This window comes from Poecilia reticulata, chromosome 22 (assembly GCF_904066995.2).
Source record: "Poecilia reticulata chromosome 22, P_reticulata-male-v2, whole genome shotgun sequence".
Taxonomy (NCBI): Eukaryota; Metazoa; Chordata; class Actinopteri; order Cyprinodontiformes; family Poeciliidae; genus Poecilia; species Poecilia reticulata.
In genome coordinates this window covers 26,266,163-26,287,516 of record NC_088851.1, presented here as the reverse complement: position 1 = coordinate 26,287,516, position 21,354 = coordinate 26,266,163, and the positions used below count along the sequence as shown (strand labels likewise).

Genomic DNA, 21,354 nt, shown 5'->3' with positions numbered 1-21,354 from the left:
GCTTTTCTAGTGTTATTTTCTGTCTGCAGAGCCTAGTTTAGGGGATCAAGAAGAAACAGTTAACACAATGGAAGTACTTTCCTCTGTTTACTGAGTATTCATTTCACATTATATTGATAACACTTTTCCAAGTGTTTGTTCTGCCTGAGCTTATTTTGTAAGTATCGTATTTGCATTTATTTATTTTTATTTTAGTTTTTGACAATAGTTTAGTCAGTATGATGACACAATTTTAAAATATTAAATCAGATGTTCTGATAGGTAGCTGTTTTACCAAACCTCTACTCACCCCATTGGAACGGAACTATCTTGTACAGCTTTGTGCCACAGTTTCTTCAAACATGCCCATCACAATATGGCGGCGACGTTGAGGTACAACTGGGGCGTCAGTTCCAGTGGCGCTTGGTGTTCTCAGATTGATGAAAATCAACCTAAAGTACTAGATTCAGACCATAGTTAGAAAAGAGAGAGAGGAAAAAAAAAACAATGGTTGGATTTTACGGCCCATGCAGATTGGATTTAACAAAAACGGACAAGCATCTATTTGGTAAACCCCGCCTTTCTTTTTATCGACGGTTTCGGCAGCCAATCATGTCTGAGTGGCATTGCATAATGTTTTTTGTCATCCACCAATCACGGAAGAGTTCTTTGAAAAACCCTGCATCTGTAACGTCTTTGTGTTGATATTTTCGGAGGATTGAGAGGTAATGTCTTTAATCTTATTTTTCCATTATTAATCTATGGCATTCACTTTGATGTGTTAATAATAAATTAGCATTTTAATGCTCTCCAGTGGGACGTATTTAGGACAAATCTGTTATTATGCAAACCCTGCTCACCTGCTAGCTGCGTCTCATTGTTAGCCTGAGCTAAAGAAGCATGGTCTTCTTTGGTCATTTTAACGGCATGTATTTACAATAAGACACTAGATGTGATGGAAATTTATTGTATTGTTTAATTCGGTTCTTAGATTATGAAATCTAACCGACATGTGGTAAATTTTGCTCGTTATTAGTAACAAAGCCATTGTGTGCGCTAGCAGGGTCCATCTTTCGGTGCTAGCTTCCGTTGCTAGCTGACGTTAGTTCATTGAACCAACATAATAATAGAAACAGGAAGCTAGGGAAGGCTATTTTAGTGATGATTAATGCCAAAGCTACGGAAGAGGATCAGGTAATCTAGGAAATGGATTAATATTAACTTTGTTCTCATAATTATGTGCAAAATGGTAAAATTATGTCATTTATTTCAAAGGGAAACATTTTTTTTGTAACTCATCATCCAAGTATGAAAGAGGTCGTGGATGGTGATACTTTTGGCAGGAAGGGTCTCCAGTAGCAGTTAGTCATGCTACGAATCTGAAGAGGCCTCTGACTGAACACTGTAGCTGTATGACAGTTGATTGTTATGACATGCTAACAGCTGCTAGCAGCAGAGACGATATTCCACAGTAACATTTCATGGATGACGCCAACAGTTGGTGCTAATCCACCTCGCTTGTTTTTGCTGCTCCTCTCTTATTGTTTGTCTGGCCTAATGGTTAGAAACCCGGGCAGCAGGGGAGATGGAGTGGAAAGTCAAAATTCATTTTTTTTTTTTTCACTGGTCCTGATCCTCTTCCGTACAAAGATGATTACACAGGAAAAACTTTCTCTTTTTTCCGTTTTCCTGATTAAACTGACTCGAACATTTTGTCAGTGACGTCTCGGGTGTTTTTCTTTTCTGACTTTGTTAGCTTGTCTTGAACCAAGTGTCTTATTAAAGGCCGACGGTGCTGTTCAGTTCGTGTGTAACCATATTTCTGGTTCTGTCTTCGTCCCTTAGTGTTTGAATGGATATTACCAGGTGTACGGAGAAATGGGTAAAACAAGACAAGGTTTCTGTACCTTGGAGCTTTCATTTCATGAAACCATCACTCCCATACGCTCTGTACATCGTTTCTGTCATCCAGTGAAGACGAGTGTTATTATTTGGGGATGTATTACTCAGACTTGCATTGTATTTTGTGTATTTATGGTTTCAAACAGTAGAGCGGTTGTCTCATTACCTTTAATTTGACATTATTCTGTTTCATATCTGATTTTACTGTTGAAAACTATAAACATAAATATCTCTGCTGATCCATATTTGAATTAAATCCTGACTTTATTCATACTTTCTCTAAACTCTATTCATAGTTGTACTGTTGTGCGTGACTTTAATATTTCCAAAATAGTGCAGAAATGTGAGTTGGAATAATATTATGCACAATATTATTTTGTGCATAATAAAATAATATTATGCACAATATTATGGACAGATGTATTTTCTCTACATCTGTCCAGTTGATCAGAATTGCAAGATCAATTTTCTGCAATATTCATGTAATTAAGAGCAGTTTTGAATTCAGTAGTTGTTGGCTAGTAAATTCTAGCTTGCAGTTTTCTATGCTAATGTAATATTTAGCAGATGTGCAGATAGACGGAAACACAGATGAGAAGGAGAGAAAGGAAAAAAATATGCAGATATCATCATAGAATATTTACCAATGTTATCGCCATTTAAATGATTTTTAATGGCGATAATATTTTAATAGCCCCACTTCTTTCCAATATGACTGAGATTCAGGACAGTCTGAATATAGCGGAAGATGTTGGTTGGATTTAGGTTTGATTTTTGTTAAACGTTCTGCACATTCCTGATGTTTAGATGCCGTGCAAAAGTACTTATTTTGTTGTTCTCCGCCTGCAACTCTCACTCTGTCATTCTCATCAAATATTTTGAAATATTTTTCATTTAAGCCGTTTTAAAACTTTTAAATTAGTTTCATTTCACTCTGATTGTCTTTTTCCCAGTTGCCTTGTCATTGTTGCTGCTGGGTGTCCATATAATCGTATCCGTCTGTTCAGGAGAGGCCTCCATCGTCTTCCATTATGCTGTCTAGCAAGAAATCAGATGCAGGCTCTTCGTCCTCCTCCTCTTCATCTTCTGTGGGAGCAGCTGGGGGCGAACGGCCGCTGGGAGCCGATGTCCAGAGCGGCCCGTCCGCCTCGGCCGCTGGGCCGCTGGACCCGAAGAAGAAGGAGAGATCGTCCCCGAGCGGGGAGCCCGGCGGGCCCCCGTTCCCCCACCAGTCAGGGCCTGCAGGCGCCGACGCTGACTCGGCTGAAGTCCGCAGAACGAGTCGGCGGAAGCGAGCAAAAGTAAACATTTTAGGGTTCTGAAGCTGTAAAGATGGCTAGATTAAATCTTCTTTTCATGACTCCTGCTAATGACCCGACTCTTTATTCAGGTGTGTTGAAGCAAAACCCGCCGCCCTGTTGGCTGCAGCTTGAGGCCCCTGCTTTAAGCATTTTAGGTTTCATTGTCGTCGCCTTGGCAACTCAAAGCTTTGTTTCAGCATTTTGGGAAAGCCTGACGTCATGAGATCTGACCTTTGACCTGCCGCCCTGGCTGAGGGAAGAGGGCCTTGCTGTATCGATGATTATTAATCAAAATGGACTCAGCTTCTGAGCAACGCTCTCATATGTAACACTGAAAAAAATCCTTGTAGTTTTGAGCTTTTTTATTTTAAAAATTATAGGTTTCAAATACTATTTTTGTTGTTTTTAAAAATTATTTTCTTTAATTTCAAATATTTGCTCAACTTAAAAGATTATTTAAAAAAAAAAATTCTAATAATTTTTTTCCAGTTTCAAATTTCAAATAATTTTTTCAGGTTCAGATCTTCTTTTTTGTTTACATTTATATTTGTTTCCAATAGTTTTATTTGGATTCAACATTTTTAAAGTTTGAAATCTTTTATTTTGTTGTTTTTATTCCAAAAAATCTCTTTTAGGTTCAAATCAATTTTTTTTTTTTTTCAGGCTCAACCAATAATTTTCAGGTTTGATTTTTTTTCTTCAGTATTTTGTTTCAGTTTTTCAGATTCTAATCATTTTCACAATTAAAAAAATATTTTTTTCTTATAGTTTGAACATAATTTTTCATTTTCGGATCCTTTGTTTTTGTCTCTTAGCTGTTTTCAGGAGTGCGAGTGAAGGCCGGGGTGGCCATCTGGAATGCCGGTTTTAATGGTGCTTTTATTGTGCCTACTGTTGCAGGTGGAGTACCGCGAGATGGACGAAAGCCTGGCCAACTTGTCCGAGGACGAGTATTACTCTGAGGAGGAGAGGAACGCCAAGGCGGAGAAGGAAAGGAAGCAGGTCATCCCTCCTCCGGCGCCGCCTCCGGAGGAGGAGAACGACAGTGAACCTGAAGAACCATCAGGTGAGTCTAACACAAGAAAACACTCATCTGTCCTGTTTGAGCTCAGAAGACATTCAGCAAGAATGATTTCAGCATTAAAGTGAACCGCAGCGTCGTCTTCAGGTCTGGAAGGAGCTGCGTTCCAGAGCCGCCTTCCTCACGACAGAATGACGTCCCAGGAAGCCGCCTGCTTCCCCGACATCATCAGCGGCCCTCAGCAGACCCAGAAGGTCTTCCTGTACATCCGCAACCGCACCGTACGTCGCCTGCAGCCCGTGTCGTTTTGCTTCCAGACAGAAACGCAGCAGCAGCAGCTTTCATGCATCACTGTCTCGTGTTGATCCCTCTCAGATCCAGCTGTGGCTGGACAACCCGAAGATTCAGCTCACCTTTGAGGCGACTGTTCAGCAGCTGGAAGCTCCATACAACAGTAAGCCATCAGAAATATACATTTGTTATTTCTCTTTCTTTTATCCAAGAAGAAAATCTCATATTTGATGTTTTCCTTTTCTCCCAGGCGATACGGTTTTGGTTCACAGAGTTCACAGCTACCTGGAGAGGCACGGCCTCATTAACTTCGGCATTTACAAGAGAGTCAAGCCTTTACCCAGTGAGTCCATTTCCATTAATATCTGATATGCATTTACCAACATGATTAGTGCTGTTATTCTACTGTAGTTGCATAATCTCCCTCTGAACAAATTCACCTTTTATTTTCTCTACATCTGTCCAGTTGATCAGAATTATTAACATCTATGTTTTAGATTCTGTTGTTGATTTATTTTGTCCTTCTTGGACAATAATCATGCACTACACTGACAACAACCTCACTAAAAATCCAAACTGATTCAGAGTTTAACGCCTCTGGTTCTGCTGCAGCGAAGAAGACGGGGAAGGTCATCATCATCGGCGGCGGCGTTTCCGGCCTGGCTGCAGCCAGACAGCTGCAGAGTTTTGGGATGGATGTTACAGTTCTGGAAGCCAGGGTGGGTCATTTTTTAGTTAAATCAGTCAATTGTTGTTGCTTTTATTACTGTACAATATTATTTTTATTTACATTACACTGTCATTTTTAGATTCTGTTTATAAAGTCCAAGTTTTAGAAATGTGAAATAGTTTTCTGTTGGGTTGTGTTCACTGCTATTTTATTCAAACCCTCCTGTTTTTTGCATAAAGTTATGTTTTCTTCTGGCAAATTTTTGACAAATGTTCAAACGTTGGGTTTATGTAATGCTAACGCTCACCTGCAGGTGGCAGCATTTCTTACTTCATGTCAAGTTACTGTGTGTAACAAAAAGTCACATTTACCGTCATCCATAGTTTAGATATTTTTGGGGACGTTTTGTTTGCAAAACAATCACAAAGTCCTGGATGTTTTGTTTAGACTTCATTATAATATATTGTGGTTCTTCCTGCTATAATTTTAGAGGCTTTAAATAAATATTCTTCCTTTTCTAGTTGTTTTATTTTATTTATTTTTCTGAATTTCTTTGTATTAAATTAACAATTAATTTAACCTCCGTCTGTTTTGAACTTTTGAATTTCTGAGCAGCCACATTCTGATTAAACTTTCGGTTTAATCTCTTTCTCCCGCTGTTTGCATGCAGGACCGCGTGGGAGGAAGAGTCGCCACGTTCAGGAAGGGAAACTATGTAGCCGACCTGGGAGCCATGGTGGTAACCGGACTGGGTAGGAATCAGAAAACTTCCTGCTTCCCACTGAGTTGACCTTCAGAACCTCCACGATGCAAACGACTCGTTTTTTTAACATCCCTGTTTTACTGTAACCACATGGAGGTCCTGCAGTTACAGGATCCCCCAGCAGGGGGAGCCGTTTGTAACAGGTTGTTGTGTTGATCAGGAGGGAATCCCATGGCGGTGGTCAGTAAGCAGGTCAACATGGAGCTGGCTAAGATCAAGCAGAAGTGTCCTCTGTACGAAGCCAACGGCCAGGCTGTGAGTATGACATCATAGTATGACATCACAGCCACAAGCTGCCCCCCGCCTGCATGTTACCCCCAAATCCCAACTCATCCAGACAGAAAATCAGTGAAAAGTTCATTTTTTGTTTTAGAAATTTGGTTAAAAAGTGAAAATGATGTTTTATACAAACGTGTTTATTGTTTTTATGATATTCTGGCCTAAAGGTTGTAAAAACTCAAATTTTGAATATTAAACCAGTAAAAATGATTTTTGATGGAGAAATGCGGTGCTGCTGAGCAGAGTGGAGGATCTGCACTCAGTTCTTGGTCTGGGCTCCTTTGGCACCAGGAACTTCACCAGCTGGATCCGCCTGTGGCTCTGCTGAGGAAGCGGCGGCCTCCGTCTCTTCATCCTCATCCCATAGATTATCCGCTTCCTGTCCAATCCAGCTGGTCATTAAATCAGATATTGGCACCAATTTCTTCTGCTAAATTAATTTTAATCTGCATACAGGTTGTTAAATGGGAGTTCTTCCTTCCACTTAACTTCCCAGTGCAATGCTTGGATGTATCAGCTGTTATTGTAGTTTCCATCTCTTTTTTTTTTTGGTGGAATGGACTCTTCAGTGATTTCTGTTTAACAGAACATGTGTGTAACTGATCCTGTTGCTTTGTCTGAGCTGAACGTTTCATGTTTTTAACTCGACATGTTTCTGTTTTCTCTCCCCCCCTCTTGTCCTGCTGAAGGGTGAACGGTGCACCAGTGTATGTATATCTCTATTTACATGATCTACTCCTAACGTTGAATTAAATTATGAAGATTTTAACCATTTCACAAACATGCAGGACCAGAAACGAGCTTTAATTAGAGGAATGTCCAGACAAAATGTTTTTGTATAAATGATGATTTTGAATAAAGAGGCGTCTCTCAGACAACGTTAGAGAAGTTCAGCTGCAGAGCTTAACGACCTGAAGCTCTCGGTGTGTTTAACTTGTTTTCTGCTAGCATGGAGTGAGACTCACTGCCTGCTAATGAGAGAATAATCGATGTTTACCGAGATTGTGAGGGAAAGGCCAGGCTATCTGGAAAAACTTAACTGTTTTTGTCAAACATTTTTTAATTTCAGATTAAAAACGGTGAGAAATTTATAACCTGATCTGTGTGGAAAAAGAGAATTTGCTGTTAAATCAATCGACATCTTCAATTAATTTCTTAATAATTTAAGTTTAGTTCGATAATTTAACGTTTTTATTTATTGGTTTTGGTCATTTTGTTATTTTAGACATTTAAAACATCTTCAGTGTTTTTATCAAATAAAAGTGTGTTGATCTTTGAGACGACAAACTGCATTATATTTTAAAAAAATATCATTTATTGAAATAATTTCTGGGACAATTTATCATCAGAAGCATTTATTATCATTACTGCCTGACCTGGAGAATCAGTTTCACTTGGAGCCGGTCTGACAGCAGGAAGTAGGCAAACGGATCAGAAATAAAGTAACTGGTCTGTCGGAGTGGAAAACCGTTCACTACCAGTAATACTAACAGATTTAAAGGATCACGGTGTAAATATTCCAGATTTAATGACGCTCGTATCCTGATTGCTTCGTCTTTTTCTTTCAGGTCCCGAAGGAAAAAGACGAGATGGTGGAGCAGGAGTTCAACCGGCTGCTGGAGGCCACCTCCTACCTCAGCCACCAGCTGGACTTCAACTTCCTCAACAACAAGCCGGTTTCACTGGGCCAGGCGCTGGAGGTGGTCATCCAGTAAGAACCACACAGACTTACTGGGAGCACTGGAAGGATGCATTGCTGCTGAAGCAGTGACATAACGGCAGGCGGCTCACTCACAGAGACTTTATTTGTTTTTAATTAGTGAAAAATTACTACAAACTGATTAAAATCTTATAGTGGAAAATGCTTGATGCATCTTTTATTAACCAAATGAGTCAAAAAAAGATCAACAAATTAGGTGCCTTTTTTTTTTTATTGGTCAAATTTGCTGAATCCTTTTACATTTTTGGCTGTTCATTGATTCATACATCCTATTGCTACAAAATATCATGAATTATTTCAGTTACGACTTAGTTCTTTACTGATCAGTGACAAAAGATTGATTTATATAAATTCTTTGTGATTTTTCAATTGTTTTTGAAATTATATTGTTCGGCCTGAAAGTAATTATGACTTTACAATTTTGACCCGTGTGACAAAAACATTTGGACACTACTGGTTTAGATCAAAGCATATGAATGGCCTAGTCAAAGTTTAGCTGAGATTCTGTGGATGAATCCTAAAACACCTGGTATTGCAGTAAAACCTGGTTCTACAAAGAATACAAATGCACTCCACACTTTTCAGATATTTTTGTAGAAATGATTGTAAATGGTCTAAAAAATGTTTTAAAAATACACGAAAGTTTGTGGATGAAACATCAGACAATGTGAAGAACTTTGAGATGTGAAACATCTGTTCCCCGTGTGTGTGTGTGTGTGTGTGTGTGTGTGTGTGTGTGTGTGTGTGCAGGCTGCAGGAGAAACACGTTAAAGACGAGCAGATTGAACACTGGAAGAAGATCGTTAAGACTCAGGAAGAGCTGAGGGATCTCCTCAACAAGGTTAGCATCAGCAGCTAGCATCAGCGGCTCTGCAGCCGGAGCTAACCGCCTGGTTTCTCCTCTCAGATGGTTTCCACTAAGGAGCGCGTCAAGGAGCTCCACCAGCAGTACAAGGAAGCGAGCGAAGTGAAGCCGCCCAGAGACATCACTGCTGAGTTCCTGGTGAAGAGCAAACACCGCGACCTGACGGCACTCTGCAAGGTAACGCCGTGAGATCAGTGGAGAGAAGACGTGAAGCTGCAGGAGGAAAGCTGGTCGTGTTGGTAGTTTGTATCTGAATTGGAGCAGAAACCAGCAGATCAGGATGTACGGCTCAGAGGACGTTAATGCCATGCTGTCTAAGAACCCAGACGAGCCGTTTTAAGTGGTTTAGTCTCCTGCTTGGATGTATTATTAGGGAATGTTGGTGTTTTATTTCTGGTGCGGATAAATCACCTCCACCGCGGCTCTCTGTGTGGTTTAAACACAGCTGCTATCTGAACCAGAGACTGAAACCACTTCAAGGATTCGCGTCGCGCTCCGCCGGCCCTCATGTCTGCAGATCTGTTTACACTTTCTGAGCGAGGCGGATGGAGTCTGTGTGCAGCTGAGTGGATTTATTACCCCTCCATGAGCGAGACCGCGGCTCTTTCCTGGGATTCCTCGCTCAGTCCGCGTCTCCGCTGCAGCCTGTCCTGACCTTTGGACGGTTCTTCCAGTTTGTGCTGACGGGATGAACAGGTTGAGTCAGCCGTTTCTGCGTGACCTGAAGCTCTGTGGGGCGTGGACTCGCCACACACCTCAGCTAGTTTCAGGCTCTCCGAACTGCAGCTCCACTCAGCCTGAAGCGTGAATGAAAGTGAAGAAACATTTGAAATGTCTGTGAAAGAACCTGAACACACCATCCCCGAGATGAAGCATGGCGGTGGCAGCATCATGCTGTGGGAAGCTTCTCACAATAGCAATAAATCAGTGAATCACATGGTCAATTAAAAAGAGCTTAATAATTTCCATTTGTGTGATTTATTGTTTTCCTCTTTTCTCTCAGACAACAAGGAAAACAACCAGTCAGATTTATTTAGAGAGACTTTATAATTAGTTTTATTTGTTGTTTTTGCTCATTTATTTTGGATATTTAAAATTCGGATTCCAACTCTTATGACTCTCAGTGAAGATGGGATTTAATGTGATGTCCTGAAGAAAGATGGAGTAAAGAATAAAAAATGTGGAACTCTCCACGCTGCCCCTGGTGGCCCGGAGGGAGTTTTAGTGTTTTATAAAAGCTCTTTTTTTGTTTTGTTGTTGTCCATCCAGTCTTTAAGCTTCAATTATTTTCCAAAGATGAATGGAGAAGTTTCAGATGTAATATTGATGAAACATGGTGAAAGGAGTTAACCATTGATTTTTATACTTTCCTGACAAACATACAACTTTACTGCCTCTGTGTGTGAGAACGTTTCTCTGCTGTTTTATCAGCTCTTATTCTGTGTGTTAGTATTTAGTTTCTGTTTTGATGCATCAGCCTCATATTATCAGTGTTAAATAATGAGTGTGGCCGTTTGTGTGGTGTAGGAGTACGATGAGTTGGCGGAGCTGCAGGTGAAGCTGGAGGAGAAGCTGCAGGAGCTGGAGGCCAACCCCCCCAGGTGAGACAGACGCCTCTCACTGCTGCTCACTCTGGTTAAACTTTTTCATTTATCAGTCATGTGACTTTGTGTTTTTACTGCTGTGTCTAGTTTCTCAGTAGTTTAACGTTGGAACGCAGTCGTCTCTACATCGTGTTTCTCCTTCTTTCCCACAGCGATGTTTACCTTTCATCCCGGGATCGGCAGATCCTAGACTGGCACTTTGCCAACCTGGAGTTTGCCAACGCCACTCCCCTCTCCACCCTGTCTCTGAAGCACTGGGATCAGGTAGCGACACGTCCAACCCGCCAGCTCTCCGGCGTTCCCAGGACTTTATCGGTGTGAGACTCTGCTCTCTGTCGCCTCCTCAGGACGACGACTTCGAGTTCACCGGCAGCCACCTGACGGTGCGGAACGGCTACTCGTGCGTCCCCGTGGCGCTGGCTGAGGGTTTGGACATCAAGCTGAACACGGCGGTCCGGCAGGTCCGATACACGGCGTCTGGTACGTTCCGCCACACGACAATCCGAAACAGGAAGTAGACTTCATCCAGACGTGCCTTCAGAGGTTTCCATCTTGTCCTGCTGCAGGATGTGAGGTCATCGCCGTCAACACGCGCTCCACCACGCAGACCTTCATATACAAGTGCGACGCCGTCCTGTGCACGCTGCCGCTGGGCGTGCTGAAGCAGCAGCCGCCCGCCGTCCAGTTCGTCCCGCCGCTGCCGGAGTGGAAGACCTCGGCCATTCAGAGGATGGGCTTTGGAAACCTCAACAAGGTCAGACGTCCCAGCAGTGATCACAGAACATCACATGGTTTATTATTTGCACTGATGCATAAATGTGAGTTTATTGCAAATCTTCTGCAAAAATGGTGAAAAGCATCGAGTTCATGTGATGCCAACTCCCACCTGCAGGGGGCAGATTGTACCCAACCTGTCTGCTGATGTTTTTCACGTCTTTTTGGAAAAATTATTGCAAATTCTCTTTAAATATTTCTAAAAGGTTACATAAACCATAACCAAATATTTAGTTTAGACAAAAACATTTAGCTTCATAAATATTTTAATATTTAGTTTTTAAACTTAATGGTTAGCTAGCTCTGAGCTAAGTAGCTTAGCTTGAAACTAAATATTTTGTAATGCTGACAAAACGTGTAGCTTCAAAGTAAATAGTTTAGAAACTAAATATGTGTCAATGTCCGTTTTATTTCTGAAGCATTTAAAACCAGATGCTAACTGCACCAAAGTGCTGCACAGTGTTCATAAAACAGAAATTAAAACAGACGAGGCAAGTAAATCACAAAGTGGGGCCTTATGGGAAAACTAAAGAATAAAAATGAGTTTTAAGAAGTGAGTTAAAGTTTGTCCAGGCTGTGGGCAGATCTAATGTGAAACGGCAAGTTGAATTGTATGTGCAATATTTAGACCTCTAAATATTTAATGAGCAATTTAACTACTTCCCTCTGTGTCTTTTTATAAACATTTCGCTCTTTCTGAAACCCTGCAGCAGTTTGACCCCAGCAGGGATCCGTATAGAAAAGATGGAGCCTGTATTCACCAGTTTAAATTGATAAAGTTGTTTTTAACATGCGATAAAGTATGTTAAATTAATAAAGAAGTGAGTTATTGTTGTGATGCGTTTTGCAGTTTCTTGAGTTCTTTTTTTACAGTGAAACTAGTAACTCAGTTTTCCTCCATGATCTGGGCCCGGTGTAGAGCAGGACCAGTTCTGGTTCTGGTTCTGCATCACTGCTGTCCTTCCTGCTCCGGCTGCAGTCGCTGCTGCAGCACAGAGTGCTGCATTATTATGCAATCCGAGCTGCTTGCTCCTGGTTTCTCCAGCAGAGGGAGCTCTTCTCCGCTCTGCTGCAGGACTAAACCTGTTTTAAATGAAGTTTTTGTTGTTTTGTGGCTTGTTTGTGCTGGAAGGTGGTGCTGTGCTTCGACCGGGTCTTCTGGGATCCGAGCGTCAACCTGTTTGGTCATGTCGGCTCCACCACCGCCAGCCGGGGCGAACTCTTCCTCTTCTGGAACCTCTACAAAGGTGAGATGAGATCATGTTCTCGCTCTGCGGGCTGCTGCTGACGTTCTGCGTTCACCTGAAACCGACCGCTCCACCCGCAGCGCCCATCCTGCTGGCCCTGATGGCCGGAGAGGCGGCCGGCATCATGGAGAACATCAGCGACGACGTCATCGTCGGGCGCTGCCTCGCCATTCTCAAAGGGATATTTGGGAGCAGCGCCGTGCCTCAGGTAGAGATGCCGCCATTTTACACAGAGCGGAAAAAAGCTGCCAAAAATCTCAGGAGTTTGAAGAAATCTAAAAAACCTTTGCTCATAAAGTGGAAAAAAAAGAAGATTCAGATGAATCGCAAAAAATTTTCCAGAATTTTTTTTTTTAATTTGCAAGAAATGAAACAAAAAAACATTAACCGCAGAAATTTGATTTGGCTTCAACTTCTGAAACTCCAAATTTTTAAAGTTTTTTTTTTTTTTTTTTTCTAGAAATTTTCTGAAATTATTCTCAAAATTTTAGTTTTTTCTAAGAAATTTTTGACTTTGAAACTTACAAATTTCCAGATTATTTTCTATAACACTTCTCAAATTAATGTCACAATTTCTGAGTTTATTTTAGCAAATTTTCTGCTTTTCAACCTCAAATGTCTATTTTTTCTAGAATATTGATATGAAAATTGTTGCATTTTTTGTATTAGCATGTTTTTAACTTTTAGTTGAGTTCCAGCCGCTGCTGCAGCAGAGTTCTGCATTATTACCTAGTAGCGTATTTTTTCTTTTAAAACTAAAACAATTCAAAGTTTTTTTGTCTAGAAAATTTTTTTGCAATTAATCTATAAATTTTTATAAATGTTTTTGACTTTGGTAGCTCAGAAATTTCCACAGTTTTTCTTTTTTTTTTTGGTAAATTTATGCCAAAAATCTTCATCCTTTTTTTGTTTTCCATCTATATTGGCCCTTATATGCCTCCGTAGGCAGGACTTTCAGTTTTCCCTCCTTCCTTTTCATATGTGACTTTATTTCCTGAGGAATTTGTGCCTGAATGGACCCTCAGAACCAGAACCGCGGTCGTGCCTCTCAGACCGAGCCGGGTCCAAACCGCCGTCATTACGACTCATTTGCTTCTGGTTTCAAGTGGGAGGAAGGAATGCGCATGAAGGCCGGCGCTGGAGCTGCTCCCCGTCCAGCTGTTCGCCGCTGCCTGCATCATGGAAAGTCTTTAAACTGTTGTCTTGTTGTCGTCTGTTGCCATGGCAGCCGAAGGAGACGGTGGTGACGCGGTGGCGGGCCGACCCCTGGGCCAGGGGCTCGTACTCGTACGTGGCGGCCGGTTCTTCGGGTAACGACTACGACCTGATGGCCCAGCCCATCACGCCCGGCCCGGCCATCCCAGGAGCCTCACAGGTGGGAGGGGGCGGGGCTTACTGGGAGTACTGGGAGAGGGAGGGGTGGCATCCCAGCAGTTAATAACCAGCAGATGTTTGCCAGCTGTTGGGATGTTGCCATGCCGATTACTGTGAACAAGGCGGATTTTTATGTTCTCACTTAAAGCTACTAAACTGAAGTATTCACACTCTTTCAACTTTTCCCGTTTTCTGAAGTTAAAACCACAAAACGAGACATTTATTAGGATTTTATCAGAACTGAATCGATTATTTAAAAAATCATTTAAACACAATTAATCTTCAGTAATCGATTAATCGTTAACTGGAGCATGACAGACTCAAAGAAAACAGTATTTGCCAAACCTGTACAAATATTCTCTCATATTTTAAAATAAAAGGAATGATGTTGAGTTTTAGGCAATAAAATGTTTATTTTCTCTTTTAAAAAAGGAATCAAATTGTTTATTTGCATTTTTCTATGTTTTTCTATTAGTTTGTAAATAAAGGCTCAGGTGGTTAAATGAACAATGTTCCAATTTTTTAAATCTGAATAATTGATTCAGGGTTTAGATTGAAAAATATTCATGTGAGGACGGCCTAGTCAAATCCAGGCCTAAATCCACCTGAAACCAGACTCAAAAACTGACGTCCAGTCTGATGTTTTACAGCTAGAATCCCAAACGGTCGATGAGATCAGGTTAGCCCAGATTTTGTATAATGTTCAGAGATCGGCTGATATTCACACCTGAACCACTGACCCAGTTTACCCAGAATGTCTGAAAACCACCCAGTCATGTTAGACCAGCAGGTTTGGTCAACGCCGCACTGCTGCCAACTCAGCAACTTTTCAGAAAATATAATCAGAATCAGGTTTTTTGAAGATTGTCCAGAAATCTGCTAATTCAAACCTCTGACATTTTCCTTCCACTTCACAGCAATGAGCAGCTTTGTTGTCCGTCACATTAAATATTATTGATTCTTCATTGATTCGTAAACGTTTCCCTCCTCAGCCCGTCCCTCGGCTCTTCTTCGCCGGTGAGCACACCATCAGAAACTACCCGGCCACTGTTCACGGCGCCCTGCTGAGCGGCCTGCGCGAGGCCGGCCGCATCGCCGACCAGTTCCTGGGCGCCATGTACACGCTGCCCCGACAGGCCACGCCCACAGCCACCAGCAACCCTCAGCAGGCGCAGCCCGCCGCCGCCGTCTGAGGCGCCGCCGCCGCCGCGCCGGAGCTCAAGCATTACGACAAAACCCAGCTGGGCTGAGCATGAAGACTGTGAAATCGCACCAGAGGTTCATTTCTTTCAGGATTCTGGGATTCTGTTTGGTTCCTGCGGTTTGGACCCGTCTGAAATTTGATTTGATCGGTTTTCCAAGTCGGGATGAGAATGGAAAAGACTCATTATCTAAAAAAAGATCATTTTTATTGACATTCAGATAGTGACCTGTACTTAAACCTGGAGTTTGTGCTTTGAGTTACTGACAGAAACACTCACTGTAAAACCAAAAGGGACATTTCAGTTTATTTTTACACCAGAGCCAAGATCTAACTTCAGATTAGATTAAAGGAAAGGATGAGATAATTCACTCCAGGTTTTAAACTGTGGAATAGCCCTTTATAACAGATCTAGAAGACAGCTTCAGCAATGGTTTTAATGTGTTTATGGAAAAACGGATTAAAACCCAACAAGATCTCATAAAAATAATGGAAATCATCCACTATTTAGTCTGGAAAAGCTCTTGTAGGAACCCTGAAGAATCCTTATTTATAGTAAATCCATCATAAATAAAGCAGAGAAATGGGATTACTGGAGGTAAATATGATTCATTTTTGACCTTGTGTAGTTTTTTTTTTTGTCTCCAAGTTGAACTCTGAACCTAAAATGTGAGGAAATTTCCAGCTGCACTGAAACTGAAGACTTTTGCTTCTGTTACACTAGAACATGTTGGAGCTGGAGCCGTTTGCCTTCAACCTGGAGCTTGGATCAGTTTGAGCTGGAAAAAATCTGCTTTTGTTTAAAGAAATCAGTTTTTGTCAACTTTTACAAGTTTAAGTTTTTTTATTTGTTGAGACTCTTTTCTTTAAATATTAAATGTTTTTTTTAATAAAAAGGACCAACATTAAAGCGTATTGTGGGATTTCTTAAAACACCGGTCTGTTCTGAGCCGCAGAGTTAAGTTTATTTTTCTGATCAACTGTTTATAGATTAGTGAAGCAGAAATGGCTTCCGGTATTGCTTCATTTTGGGGGAAGGGTGTCATTTATAAATATACAGTCAGAAATTTGGGTTAGCCTCTCAAAAGGAAAAAGTGGGTGTTCATTTGTTGCCATATTTTTATGTTATTCGTTTGTAGATGTCAGTTTCAAACAAAATATTGAATTACCAAGCCAAAATTTCGGTTGCTATCTAAATAAATAGCTCTGGGCTAGCTAATGGGGCTAAATATTTAGCTAGCTTAAATATTTATGATGCTAAATAGTTTTGAATATCTTGCTAAATATTTAGTTCACAAGCTAGTAGTTTGGAGATAGCTTGCTTTTGTAGAGCTAAATTAAGTTTAGCTTTGAGCTAGCCAAGTTTACAAGTTAATGTTTTGCTAGCCCAGAGCTAAATAGGTCGTTAGCTTGCTTATTAAATATTTATAGAGCTAAATATTAAGTGCAAGTATTTAGCTCTGTTAGTTAAATGTTAGCTAGCTCGGAGCTAAATAGTTAGCTTGCTCGTTACGTTTTTATGGGGCTAATTATTTATCTCCGAGTTTGCCAAATATTTTATCTACAAGCTAAATAGTTCTGATTTACATATTTAGCTTCAAACTAAATATTTAGGTCAAGAACTCTGTTTCTGCTGTTTCGCAGTTTTCTGGGAGTTTTTTCCCAGATTAGTGGAGCACAGCAGCATCCAGCTTCTTCTCCATGTTTGGTTCTGGTCCTGCAGAGAATCATTTTCCTTCCGCTTTGGAATAAAATCCCAGTAAATGAGTGGTTTCCGGTCGGTGTGAATACTTCTGCACAGACTGGGAACATGATGTTCAGAAACAGGTTGGGCTGGGTTCCCTGGGAGCAGAGGATGATCAGCAGACTGAGGTGTAGCTGTTTTTAAGAGCGGCGTTATGTGCTGACTCGGCATTCCTCAGCAGCTTGTGGCTTTCCCTCTTTGAACCCGAACAATTTGCCTGCTTGCTTATTCTGCACGCAGTCAGCTGTTGTTCTCTCTCTCTCTCACACACACACACACATGCATAAATGCTCCAATTCCGACAGTAAGCAGAAAAACAGAAGTGGACATAACACAGACGTGTTGCAAACAGGTCGGTTTTTTATTTTTATTGGAATACATATGGTCTGCTGTACAGTTGGCAGCTTTAAAGAGGCCTACATGCAGAGTGCGGTACGGTTAAAACATGCACATCGTTTAAATCTAAAGCTGAGAGGGGTAAAAAATAAAAAAGCATCCTCATTCAGCCCACCTGGCTCCACTCAGATCCAGTAATAACTCAGAGAGTTTGTCTTGTTTAAAACTGAGAGGAAGAGAGGAGGGGTCCAGTTAAAAATATCATCCTTTAATTCTCATTTCTTGTTAGATTATTTCGCAATTTACATTTATATACATATGTGTGAGGAGAGAAGGGATGTGAATGCTTTCGTCAGATGTAAAAACCCTGAATTTCTGAGGGAAAGCAGAGTAGATCTGAGGCTGGAGAACCAAACGGTCCGACTTTAACAGAAACAATCTGCTCCGATTAAAAATGCAACTTTAATTTTTAATAATAATAAAAAAAACAAACAGCGAAAGCTCGTCTCCTCTCTGACCTGTGAGAAAAATGTTTAACAACCAGAACACAAAACGGACTCTCCAGGAGTGTAAGAGCAACGACGAAGATAAAAAAAAAATCAAGATGGACAAATACTTAATATAGTTCAACAATAAGGCCCACTTTACAAAATTACACATTTCTCCTTAAATAAAATCTATCCAATATAGACTCAAAAATAACATTTTGTTTAACAAAGAAACAAAACCGGACACAGAAAACCCCTCAGAGTGAGCATCTCCCCTTTAATCCAGCATCTTGGAGACAGATTATCCGTCAGCATGGAGGGTTAGTAAATGTAAACCGTAAATACTGTGGAATGATTTTGGCACAAAGTTAAAAAACAAAAAAAAAGAAACACAAATGATTATGATTCCTGTAGTTCTGCAGCAGTTTTCCCTGTTGTTTTTTTTTTAGCAATGGTGAAAAAACACAGCATGTCCGGAAAAGCAGGACGTTTTCCCGACCGTCACGTTGAATTCCTGTCGGATTCCTTCAGGAAAAGTGGAGCGAAATGTCCTGACGTCAGCGCACAAAAGCCTCCGCCTCACATTCCTGACACCCGGCACGAAACAGCAGCATCTTCAGGGGATTTAATCCCAAACTGGAGCTTCAAAACATCCCAGCAGCGCGTCACCATGACACCGGAACCGGGTTCTGATCCAAAGGAACAGACGTTCACATCCATCCGCAGGAAAACAATGACTCACTTTGGGTTTGAAATGATCCGACTGGGTCTTAAAAACACTCAAATATTAACACGTTTTTTTAATTTCTGATGCAAATAGTTTAGTAAACTTGAATTAGGAGAAAACTAACTTACAAGAAACTTTTCAGCAAGGAAATAATTCTTTAATCTTGATTTAAAACGGCAATATTTCACATAAAACGTCTTGAAAAATGCGAAATAAGAACTTAAATATTAAGGAATTATTTATTTAAAATCTCAAATCTTGCTGAAAAGTTACTTTTTAGTTTTGAACTAATGTTTCCACTAGAAACAAACAATACTTTTGATTTTAGATTTTTGCAGTGAAAAACAAAAAGCTCAATGAAAAAACTGCTTTCTGATCGTTTATCCAAATATTAGTGGAAGTTTTCTAATCTGAGCTTTTCCGGTAAATTCAGATGACGATGAGGAACTTTACACGATGGCCAGACACTCGATCTGCTCGCGTGTTTAAATCAACGTCTCCCTCCCGCTTTTAGAAGCCCTGAGTCAAGACAGAGACAGGATTAGGCGCTGACCTCTGACCTTTCAGCCACGCCAGGAGCTGCTTCACACAGAGGGATCAGAAAAAGACTCTGGATGTCAGGAACAAAAAATACAAAGTTAGAACGGCTCGACTGTAAAGTCAGCAGCACGGCCACAAATCCAAAAATGGAAAAAAACCAAACATGGCAACACGAGTTACACTGCAAAAACACAAAATCTTACCAAGTATTTTACTGTATTTTTTAGTGCAAATATTTTGCTGCACTTGAAATCAGACGAAATTAACTTACAAGTAACTTCTCAGCAATAAATGTGTTTTATTTTAATTAGATAATTCCTCAATATTCATGAAATTATTCCAGTTTCACAGGCAGATTATTTCACTTAATGACCTGGAAAAATGTTTTATTGTACATAAAATAATCTGGCAGTGGAACTAGAACTTTTCATAAATATTAAGGAATTATTTAATTAAAACAAAAACATATTTACTTGTAAGTTACTTCTACATTTTGTCTTATTTTAATGGTACTAAGATGTTTTAATGTGAATCCTAACCGTTTGACTCGGGTGCATCGGGATGATCGGTTCAGAAACCATAAAGTGTCGTCGTGGCAACGGGCTGGGCTCCAACCGGACCAATCAGGCTGCAGCGCTTCATTTCATGGAGAACTCGCGTCGCTTCGTTTAATAAATCTAATAATTTCCGTCCGAATCCAGAACCGGTGTTCGGTTTGAAACTCCCTCCCCATGTTCATCGCGTTTCGGCGAGTTTTTCCCCACCTGACCCCGAGAAGGAAGAGGAAGCGAATCACACAGAAATAAAACAAAAAAATAATACAATGATCCCAATTTCGCCGACTGTTCCTTTAAGCAGCGTGCATACCGAGTCGCATGCCGAGTCGCAGCCTTCAAGTGCTTTTCTTTTTCTACTTACAGCCATGCAGCCAGCAGCCATTATGTGGCGCTGCTGGAGCTGCTGGAGCCTTCGCCGCACTCCAGGTTGTTCGTATGCATGAGGAGAAGAAGAAGAAGAAGAGGAGGAGGAGTTGGGGCTGATGGAGTAACAGGATTAATTCACTTCCTGCTTTTGGTCACATGGGAGGGAGGTGGTTTGTTTCTGCAGGACAATCCGGCGCAGAGTGTGGGGGGGGGGAAACATTATGACATCATAACATCCAACAGGAAGTAGAAGAGGAAGCAGGGGGCGGAGCCTCAGCTGCTCTAAGATGTTTTCTTTAGTTCACTTGGCGCAGGTGATCGGATCGCATGGCTGCTGGAAAGCTGGCTCAGAGCTGAACGGAGAGCTGCCGAGGAATAAATACAGCAACGTTAGATTAAAATGCTTCAGATTAAAAATCATCTGAAAGAATTCACAGACAAATAATTCAGATCATTTGGTGACAATTATGGGAAAATATGTTTTATTTCCAGTAAACTTCCAGAAAATAATCTCCTGAAATAAAGATCATGATATTAAACGGTAGTTTGGAGGAAATTATAACAGAAAAATGTGAATTTAATGATGCAGAAATTAAATTTTCTGAGTTTTTCCACCTGAAGCTGCCTCACCATCGAGATGTTTTACTTTTTATTCACCTTAAAACCACAAACATCACGTAGTGCACAATTAAAAGAGGAGGAGATAAAAATAATGTATGGTTTTTAAAGTTTTCATGAATAAAATCTGAAAAGTGTGGCATGCATTTATATCCAGATCCTCTACTGATGCTGTGGGGGAAAAAACTTTTCTTCAGCAACCCGATTGGTCAGAGCTGATGGGAAGATGGATGGAGTTAAATCCAGGAAGAAAAACGACTAACAATCATGATTTACACCAGAGGTCGTCAACATGGGGGCTGTGGCCCACAGGGGGGACGCAGAGGAGCTGCAGTAGGGTCATGAAATTTCTGATTGGATTTTTTATTTTTATTTTTTCAAACTTCCAAGTTATGACTTTAAATACATATCAACATTAATTCAACATATAACAAAATAATAGGCATAAAATTGTGCATTTCAGTCAGAAATATGTCAGTTTGTCTGTTCAGTTCGTTAAAAGTGCAAAAACATTGAAGACGTTAGAATGGCCTAGTCAAAGTTCAGATTGGTTCAAGACTTATGAATATATATTTTCTCCATCTGACCAATAAAACAACATTCATCCAGTTTGTAGCTTTAAAGTGACGAAATGTGAAAAAGTTTTCCAAAGTTTTTAAAAGTTCAACATTTCTGAACCGTCTAGAAACGAATCTCCTCTGACCTGCTTCCAGCCTAGCGATGCTCCGACTGACAGTGGCTCCAGGTTCTGCTTCCCGCTCCGGTTCTCCCCTCCGTCCGGGTCGCCGGCGCCGGGCCTCTACCGGACCACGGCTCCCCGCCTCGGGTCGCGGCGCCACCCGCCTTGGTCAGCCGGTCGTAGGAGGCGCCGGGCGGCGGGTGGCGCCTCCAAGAGGCCGGGCTGCTGCACGGGTTCACAGCCGGGTCCGGGGCGTCTTTACCCTGGAAGGAAGGAGGTCAGAGGTCAAAACACAGCCGGACTTAAGT

General features: G+C 41.1%; 2 protein-coding genes across 9 annotated transcripts in view; one reads left to right on the top strand and one right to left on the bottom strand.

The window, feature by feature from the left end:
- The first annotated feature begins 554 nt into the window (after nt 1–554).
- Nucleotides 555–15,878, top strand: kdm1a (lysine (K)-specific demethylase 1a). 8 transcript variants are annotated; one of them, XM_008401893.3, is made up of 22 exons: nt 637–704; nt 1,825–1,861; nt 2,889–3,182; nt 4,080–4,248; nt 4,339–4,484; nt 4,579–4,657; nt 4,745–4,837; nt 5,107–5,213; nt 5,835–5,916; nt 6,088–6,182; nt 6,896–6,913; nt 7,775–7,917; nt 8,677–8,767; nt 8,834–8,968; nt 10,319–10,392; nt 10,548–10,659; nt 10,743–10,875; nt 10,962–11,149; nt 12,302–12,416; nt 12,497–12,624; nt 13,645–13,791; nt 14,783–15,878. In XM_008401893.3, exons 2-22 carry the CDS (start codon nt 1,832–1,834, stop codon nt 14,981–14,983), a joined length of 2,580 nt encoding a protein of 859 aa, XP_008400115.1. In that variant the 5' UTR covers nt 637–704; nt 1,825–1,831; the 3' UTR covers nt 14,984–15,878. The 8 variants fall into 8 exon arrangements, with proteins under 8 accessions (XP_017158530.1, XP_008400115.1, XP_017158527.1 ...); XM_017303038.2 differs by having other exon boundaries at nt 653–704; nt 1,825–1,876; XM_017303041.2 differs by lacking the exon at nt 1,825–1,861 and having other exon boundaries at nt 555–704.
- A 1,197-nt stretch (nt 15,879–17,075) lies between these two features.
- luzp1 (leucine zipper protein 1) overlaps nt 17,076–21,354 on the bottom strand; it is a 41,767-nt gene continuing 37,488 nt past the window's right edge. Inside the window, exons 7-8 of the mRNA XM_008401887.3 lie at nt 21,071–21,309; nt 17,076–20,114 (exon numbers count right to left, since the gene is read on the bottom strand). Of these exons, the coding sequence (XP_008400109.2) occupies nt 21,082–21,309 (228 nt within the window). The 3' untranslated portion in view covers nt 17,076–20,114; nt 21,071–21,081. The remainder of the gene's footprint in view (nt 20,115–21,070; nt 21,310–21,354) is intronic.

What these genes read in the sequence shown, in the direction of transcription:
- kdm1a (XM_017303038.2), top strand. Translation starts at nt 1,832, where the DNA reads ATGGATATTACCAGGTGTACGGAGAAATGGGTAAAACAAGACAAG. An exon ending in GCTGGAAGCTCCATACAACA is followed by an intron (nt 4,658 to 4,744) that starts GTAAGCCATCAG and finishes CTTTTCTCCCAG; the next exon opens with GCGATACGGTTTTGGTTCAC. An exon ending in CCATCCCAGGAGCCTCACAG is followed by an intron (nt 13,792 to 14,782) that starts GTGGGAGGGGGC and finishes TTCCCTCCTCAG; the next exon opens with CCCGTCCCTCGGCTCTTCTT.